The following is a 7,631-nucleotide window of genomic DNA, read 5'->3' on the forward strand; positions in this document are numbered from 1 at the left end:
TCATCGACCACCTCCACGGTGTACACAGCAGAGCTCAAGGGACTGGTGCTAGTCAAAATGGTACTTGACGTACATGCAAGAAGCAGCCGCCCCGGCTGGTGCGCCATATTCACAGACAATCAAGCCGCCATCCAAGCGATCTGGAACCCAAAGTGTCCATCAGGCCATTGTCATAGGGTTCTCGTCTTCTTACCTCGTTTACAACGGCTACTTGATGCAGACGAAGTTGGACGACCTCGAGCGCCCTCAGACAGTGCCGGTCCTTGCGGCCTTCTGTGTGGGCTTTTACTCGTGGCATATGAGCTCCCTCCTCGTCGATGCTCACCCCAATCTGGGCGATATTCTCCACCACACTCTGGTACTCATGTGTTCGGTACCCATCGAGGTAAGTGATGTTCTGCTTCGACAGCTCCTGACCTCGTTTGGTCGGCATTCAGCTGCTAACTTGCAATGAGATTCTTCAGAACCCTTTTATCGCCCATCGCTTGCCAAGCTTCCTTCTATTCGAACTTACCAACATCCCGCACAACTTATATCGCATAACGCAGAGTGTCGCTGGACCCGACTATTGGCTGGCCAACGTCCTCGCCGCCGTGTGGATTGCGCTTTTCTTCCTGGTCCGGATCATCTGGGGAAGCCGTGCGAGCTACTCCGCTTATATGGACTTTGATCAGCTCTATACATCAGGGCAGGTGTCTTGTACCGCCGGCCTTGTTTCAATGATGCTCCTTGACTTCTACTGGTTCTACTGCATTACCAGAAGAACTGGTGTCAGGCTTTGGCGCACGTTTAGAGGCCCCAAGGCTTTTTGAGGAGCGCCAAAGACCTGAGGGAGCTTGCCGCAGCTTGCAAGCGGCACACTGCTTGGTCCATGAGGAGCTAGTTTCTCACATTCTAGCTGCGTTCGCTTGTCTACAGGGCGATAGATACACTCTATAGCCAGTAGTCTGGACAAGACAAGTCAAAATCACTAAGGTCCTCTCAAACTCATCCTACCGTGACCGCTCTCTGATGGGGTCGTTCCTATCGTTTCAGCAAGTCTTTCCCAGCGGTCGCAGGCGTCTTGCCCAGGGTGGGCGTACTGTCTGCAAACGACGCTCCGCAGCAGCCCCTGAAGGATACCCCGCTGATTCGGGAGCTGGGTTGTTTGGCTTGAAGGAAGAGCAGATGACTCGGTATGGGCTACGCATATTGAACCTCGAGGAGGAAAGCTTCGCGCGAACGGCTAGCCGTGGCCATCTCTCTTGAGACCCTCCGTTGCGCTCCATGGTCGTCTCGCATGAAGACCGGCACTCCTCCATGGACCCAATAATGCCGTTATTGCGATAATTCCGCTACCTGCATGCAGAGGACGGCTCAGCATAGCAGGGAGTCCAATGGCTTGTGGCTAGCTGAGCTCGCGCTGCATTAGCCCAGCTGCATCTCTAAGCGTTGCGTCGCATGCGCATCGCATTGCAGGGTAACCGTATTGCTTTTATTTCGACAGCGGTGGCTGGCTGAAGCGTGTTGCAGGGGCGCTCATGCAGGCCACGGGCCTCCTGTCCTTTGGCACACGGCAAAGAAGGCAAAGAACCCCGAGAAAGTACACTGCAAGGGATGAGCGGAAGCGCTGGTGTGATTTGATGCTCGGACTGATTAGTCTCTGTGGCTGGCTTGGAGTAAAGTCAAAGGAAAGGGGGAACCTTGCAGCATGATGCCGCCGCGTGGCAGTCTGAAAGTGGTCGCTGTGCGAACGAAATTGCATCATCCAAAATATGCATGACGCCCGCTAGACCATACACAGGGCTTTCTCACCACCTCTAAGCACGGGTGATGACAGTCGGGAACCACAAATCCACTCTCATGGCCTCTTTACCCCTCTATCCCGACGACCTGCTTCTTATTCGGCCCGAATTGTGCCGTGACGAGCCTCGAGTATTTTGCTTCGCTGAGTGCCGAGGCTGCCTCGAGCTGATGTCACGGGTTGCGATCCGTCCTGCTGCACATGGATGCTTCCTGGTATGGCATCGTCTGGCGTGTCGACATCTCGAACTCGAGCATCGAAAAGGCCTGTGGGGACGGCACGGGCGGCCTGGATGGCAGAAGGCTGATACTGGCGGCTCATGCTGCCGCGGGAGGACTCGAGGACGGACTGGGCATCACCTGAAGCCCGCAGGCGGAAGAGGATGTCGAGAGCCTCGCCCTCGGGTGCGGTGCACATCATGTGGAGGAGCTCGCCCTGGCGCTTGTGGACCTCGAGGGACTGCTTCTTGACATCGGCGCTGTAGAAGCAATAGACCTGGCGCTTGGCACAGAGGCTGCACTTTGGCCGGCTCCGGTTGCACTTTGGAGGGGAGCGGCCATGGTCAGCGGGGGACAGGCAGGAGGGCAGAGTGGAAGGGAGAAGAGGAGGCTGACACGACTCTTTTGGCTGCGGCAGCGGTCACAGGCGCCCGAGTTCTGGCGGCGGCCGGCGGCTGACTCGGCGGAGGCGTCGGTGGTGGTACTGCCGGACTCTCGGGGAGGCGGCAGCAATGGCCGAAGGTTGGCACCACTCATGGGTAGAGCGAGGTCGTGGCTGGCAGGCAGGCCTGAGGCTTGCGACGCTGCAGGAGAGGCGTGGGAGAATGGGCGGGTGGGCAGCTGGGGGACTGGGTTGGCTAGTGCTTAGTGCCGCCGAGTTGCAATGCCACGGAGGAGCAGAGGCCAGGGGGATCCGAGGGGGATCAAGAGGGAGAGAGGCAAGGCAAGGCGGGGCAGAGAAAGAAGTTGGAGGAGGGCGGCGTTGGTGGAGGTCTGGCCATGGACGAGAGTCGAGAGAGTGATCACGAATTGCTGATGCGGCTCTCGCGGCCCTGGTGAGACGGAGCATTGCGTGTGGATGATATGAGACCTCGCCATCTGAGAGGTTATCACAGATCTGCGTATCAGTGCGCGTTGAGCTACCACCGCCTTCATCACAGAACCTGGATGAAAAGGTACACAGGTGCAAGAACGATCGTTCGCCAATAAGATCGCATCAAGTGCTTGCACTACTCCGTACGGGGAAGACTCCATCCATATTTATCCTGCATTAAGGTTCCTCCCCTGCATCGTCACTCGGCAAACTGCCTCGTAGTCCCTCAAGATCCTTGGATGTCAGAACGACCAACTTTGATTGCTCCCATTCCCACTTGAATCCAACATCGTCCTTGAAGATGTTGATTTCGGCCTTTGTTGGGGATCTGCCTCTTTCTGGGCATTGTCATCATTCCCTGGTTCGTCGATGAAGGGAGAGAGAAGACTTACTGCACAAGGCCTGGAAGTTGCCAGCCCAACGATGACGTGGCGCGCTCGTCTGCTTTTCCTGCGGGAGGGAATCAGTCTCAGTGAAGCGAGCGGGGTAAAGAGGGTGTGACCAGCTGGCCTGCTCTTGGGCTGCGGACTTCATCCGTTTGGTCCGAAGGAAGTCCCTCGCAGGAAAGTCCAGCTTTGGGTTCCCAGGTGATGTCACCGTTCTCCCACCCGACCAAGAAGGTGTTCCCCCACTTCTCCAGAGCCGTCTGACCGGGTAAGCTGCACTGCCGTTAGCTAGAATCTACTCGACATCGTTCTGTTTCAAGAAACTTACACAGAGGAGACAAAAGGCGGTGCTGGGGGGTTGTTAATTGCGAGCTGGGGAGTCAATTAATAGATGCTCGAACACCATCGTGTTCTGTGCAGGTATCGTGTACTTCGCAGAAGACAGAATTCTGTTCTCGTCCAGGGGGGCTCTAAGCGCTGTAGTGGGGCAACCAACTGCAGCGCGGCACACAGCCCATGCCTAACAGCCGTGCGCATGGGCCGCCCTTCTCATGCAACTTAGCCTGTCTGGGCGCTGGGAGGGTAACGAGATATTGATCATCCATGGCATAGGTAGTATATATCACAATGAGGAACCGCGATCTCATCGCTAAAGAGCTGGGGCCCAGCAGAACGAGTACAAAGACGTCATGGCCACCCAAGTGCCTGCCCACGCGCACGAAGACTTCCTCCGGTTATTCCACAGTCGGGAAGCAAAGCTTCGTGGAAAACCCGCCGTAGATGCTCTCAACAATGCACAGCATGCGGCGCTACGCAAAAAGCTCGAGTCGGTACATTTCATACCTCCAGTCTGGTCTCTCGCAACCCAGAAGGGTGTTGTTGATACCGCAAAGAGACGGGAGAGGTAGGTGGACTGATTTGCAGATCCCACGACCGTGTATGGCGCGACTGACGGCTGAGCAGATACTGCAACGATCAAAACCTCGGAGACTGGCAAACCGTGCTACTCGAAGCTGGCGAGAGCATCAAGTCGATTGCTATGGATTTCCTTCTTTGGATATGCGAGAGGAGCGCGGTGAGATCCTATGGGACTACCTAGGTCTACTTTCGAATGTATGCGAGGCCGGAGAAAAGAGGAAAGAGAAAGAGTTGCATGCTTGACGGCCGACCCGGGTTCTTTTGTGTCTCTCCTCCCGACGCACGCGTGGGAACGGCCGCAGCTGCGGGAGCATGAGTAATTCTGGTGATCCGAGGCGTAGAGCTACGGCAACGCGCCTGCAGGCCTGTTACTCAATGACCCATTACCTCATTGTGCAGCTCCTGGCCTGGGGGAGGAGCATCTGCTCCTACTTGCGCCGTCTTACCAATCGCCAAGCTCAACTGTCCTGCCCGCAGCGCACAACGGTATTTGCCGTCGGTCGGTCGTCACTGCCCAGCTGGGCGAGGATCCTGCACGCCGCGCGGGCGGGCAGGTAGGCACTTCTTACAAAACAGCTCCCTGGGCCTGCCCTGGTGCCGCCTGCCACCACCGCACTGGCCCCGACGTTCAAGGTTGCGACCTCCCAATCTTCTTACATCCCCTCCATCGCAAGACACGCATTCGCAGCCGCACCCGCGGACTTCAAAGACCACGTTTTTCACACGACACTGGAGCCAGAAACACCCCCCATTTCTTTCATAGGCATGGAGTCACCAACCACTATGGTGACAAGTCCCGCCAATACACAAGATAACACAATGGCAGACTGGTCCGGCCAGAGCTACTGCCTGTCCTGCGACAAGCTTGGCGACATGTCCTGGATGCCCCTCGGCAACGCTGCTTTACAAGCGTTTGACACAATGCAATTCGACACGCTGGTCCCAGCTGAGCTTAACACGGCCATGGCCGATGATGCCGCACCGAGCATACAATCCTGGCCCAATTCGCCCTCCAGCCTGCTAGGCGCATTCTCTGATGCCGTCACCGCATCTACCTATACCAGCCCGGACGACGTCGGCACCGAGCCATCCTCGTCAAGGCGGCATAGCTACTATCACCTGCAGCAACACAAGACAAAATCGCAAGCCGGCCGGTCAAAACGGAGAGCCAGCTCGTCGGTTTCAAAGTCACAAGCAGCCACTACAACATTCTCTATAGAAGACGGCAGCCCCAGTACCTCAACCGCCACCAGTAACACCCGGAGTAAGAAAAAGACGATCCGTGAAAAGAACAGGACTGCCGCGACAAAGCACCGCAACAAGATAAAGAAGGGCACCGAGGAGCTGCAGGAGATGGAGAGCCAGCTCTCCGAGAAGAACAGAATTCTCAGCGGACATGTCGAGTGCCTGCGTAACGAGATCCTGTCGCTCAAGACAGAGATCCTGCGGCACGGCACCTGCGAGAGCCCGCTGGTACAAGAGTACATTATGGAGACGGCCAAACGGCTGTGAAGTCATTTCACTCATACAACCAATAAACAAACGACAACCAAAAGGTGCCTCGCGTACAACATTCCGTGAATTGCATCATGGCGGTTGCTCTTCTTGTTCCGAGCATTTTATTTTATTTCACAATAACGTAATCCACAAGTGACCCGCCAATACAAGTGACCCGCCAATTTTCCTGTCCTCTCGTACAAGCTATCTTCTTTCCTCTTCTTCTCCACCAATAATTATGCCACAGCAATCAAACGAAGCCGACATTATTCTAGCGCTAAATGCGCTTCGATCAGACCCAAAATTAAGCGTACTCAAGGCTGCACAGATCTATAATGTACCTCGTACGACGCTCCGGGACCGACACCGTGGCGCACAGCGAAAACAAGACGTACGACCACCCTGCCAGAAATTAACTTCGTACGAAGAGGATAGCATCGTACGATACGTAATCGACCTAGATTCGCGTTCGTTTCCACCGCGACTTAGTGGTGTTCGAGAAATGGCGGATCGACTCCTTGCCGTACGCGACGCGCCACGCGTCGGAACGAACTGGGCCTCGAACTTCGTACGACGACGACCTGAGCTCCGTACGCGTTTTAATCGAAGAATCGACTACCAGAGGGTCCTCTGCGAAGATCCAGACGCGTATCGCGCGTGGTTTGAGCTCGTACGAAACATAATCGCGAAATACGGGATCCACGATGACGATATCTATAACTTCGACGAAACGGGCTTCGCGATGGGCAAGATCTCCACCGAAACCGTCGTTACGACCTCCGATCGACGCGGGAGGCCAAGAGCCGTACAACAAGGCAATCAGGAATGGGTTACAGTAATCCAGGGTATCGCGTCGTACGGCTATTCAATCCCGCCGTACATTATCTTCGCCGGGAAGGTCCACCTCGACTCCTGGACCGCGAATAGCCCTCTACCGGCCGACTGGGTAATCGCGCTTTCAGAAAACGGTTGGACGACGAACGAGAGAGGCCTAGAACGGGTAAAACACTTCGATTTCCATACAAAGAGTCGTACGAAGGGTACCCACCGCCTCCTTATCCTCGACGGCCACGAGAGCCACCATTCCGTCGATTTCGAGCTCTACTGTAAGGAACAGAATATTGTTACCCTCTGTATGCCTGCTCATTCGTCGCATAAGCTCCAGCCTCTCGATGTTGGGTGTTTTGGACCTCTGAAACGGGCGTACGGTAAAGAAATTGAAGGTCTAATGCGGGCGCACGTAACCCACGTTTCAAAGGAGGACTTCCTCCCAGCCTTTTATAAGGCGTACGACGCTGCAATGACCAAATCAAACATCCAGGCAGGCTTCAGAGCGACAGGCCTAGTACCGTACGACCCGAATTATGTGATTTCGCAGCTAGATATGAAGTTTCATACGCCGACACCGCCAGGTTCCTCTGCTGGACTACCACCCCCATGGGTTTCAAAGACGCCGAACAACCCAATTGAGACCGAATCGCAGACGAAGTATATTGAAAATCGCATCGTACGACACCAGAATAGCTCACCGTCGTCCATTGTTGAGAGCGTACGGCAGCTGAGAAAAGGAGTCATGATGATGGTACACGAGCAGGACCTTATGCGCCAAGAGCTCGCCGAACTTCGAGATGCAAACGACCGCCTCAGCCGCCGTCGTCGTACGAAAAGAAAGCAGCTACAGAAAGGAGGGTCCCTCACGATTAATCAGGCAAAGGATTTGAAGGCTCAAATCGATGCGACGCAGCAGTTAATAGCGGAAACGAGTCAGAATAGTGGTCGTACGAGGAGGCCCGAAACGCGCGCGCGACGATGTGGCGTCTGCGGCGAGCCTGGCCATAATGCTCGTACGTGTCAGAAAGTTGTATCTACCTCTGAAGAAGAGGATTCCTCATAGTTTCAATTGATTTAAGGCGTTATGGTTGAATTATCTTACACATTGTCGTACGAGTGCCTTC

The 7,631-nt window shown here is 55.2% G+C and overlaps 3 protein-coding genes across 3 annotated transcripts; 2 read left to right on the forward strand and 1 right to left on the reverse strand.

The window, feature by feature from the left end:
• Positions 1 to 1,716: 1,716 nt before the first annotated feature.
• B0I36DRAFT_332678 (uncharacterized protein) lies at positions 1,717 to 2,363 on the reverse strand. Its single transcript, XM_046155149.1, has one exon. It carries the CDS (start codon positions 2,198 to 2,200, stop codon positions 1,880 to 1,882), a length of 321 nt encoding a protein of 106 aa, XP_046008755.1. The 5' UTR covers positions 2,201 to 2,363; the 3' UTR covers positions 1,717 to 1,879.
• Positions 2,364 to 3,943: 1,580 nt separating this feature from the next.
• B0I36DRAFT_332681 (uncharacterized protein) lies at positions 3,944 to 4,521 on the forward strand. Its single transcript, XM_046155150.1, has 3 exons — positions 3,944 to 4,165; positions 4,225 to 4,336; positions 4,361 to 4,521. The coding sequence occupies exons 1-3, from the start codon at positions 3,951 to 3,953 to the stop codon at positions 4,493 to 4,495; spliced, it is 462 nt and encodes a 153-aa protein (XP_046008756.1). The 5' UTR covers positions 3,944 to 3,950; the 3' UTR covers positions 4,496 to 4,521.
• A 780-nt stretch (positions 4,522 to 5,301) lies between these two features.
• Positions 5,302 to 5,679, forward strand: B0I36DRAFT_207999 (uncharacterized protein; the record flags this gene model as incomplete). Its single annotated transcript, XM_046148862.1, has 1 exon — positions 5,302 to 5,679. A coding segment is annotated over one exon (378 nt), but the record flags the coding sequence as incomplete, so codon positions are not given.
• Between the last annotated feature and the right edge of the window lie 1,952 nt (positions 5,680 to 7,631).

This window comes from Microdochium trichocladiopsis (assembly GCF_020744255.1).
Source record: "Microdochium trichocladiopsis strain MPI-CAGE-CH-0230 chromosome Unknown B0I36scaffold_9, whole genome shotgun sequence".
NCBI lineage: Eukaryota > Fungi > Ascomycota > Sordariomycetes > Xylariales > Microdochiaceae > Microdochium > Microdochium trichocladiopsis.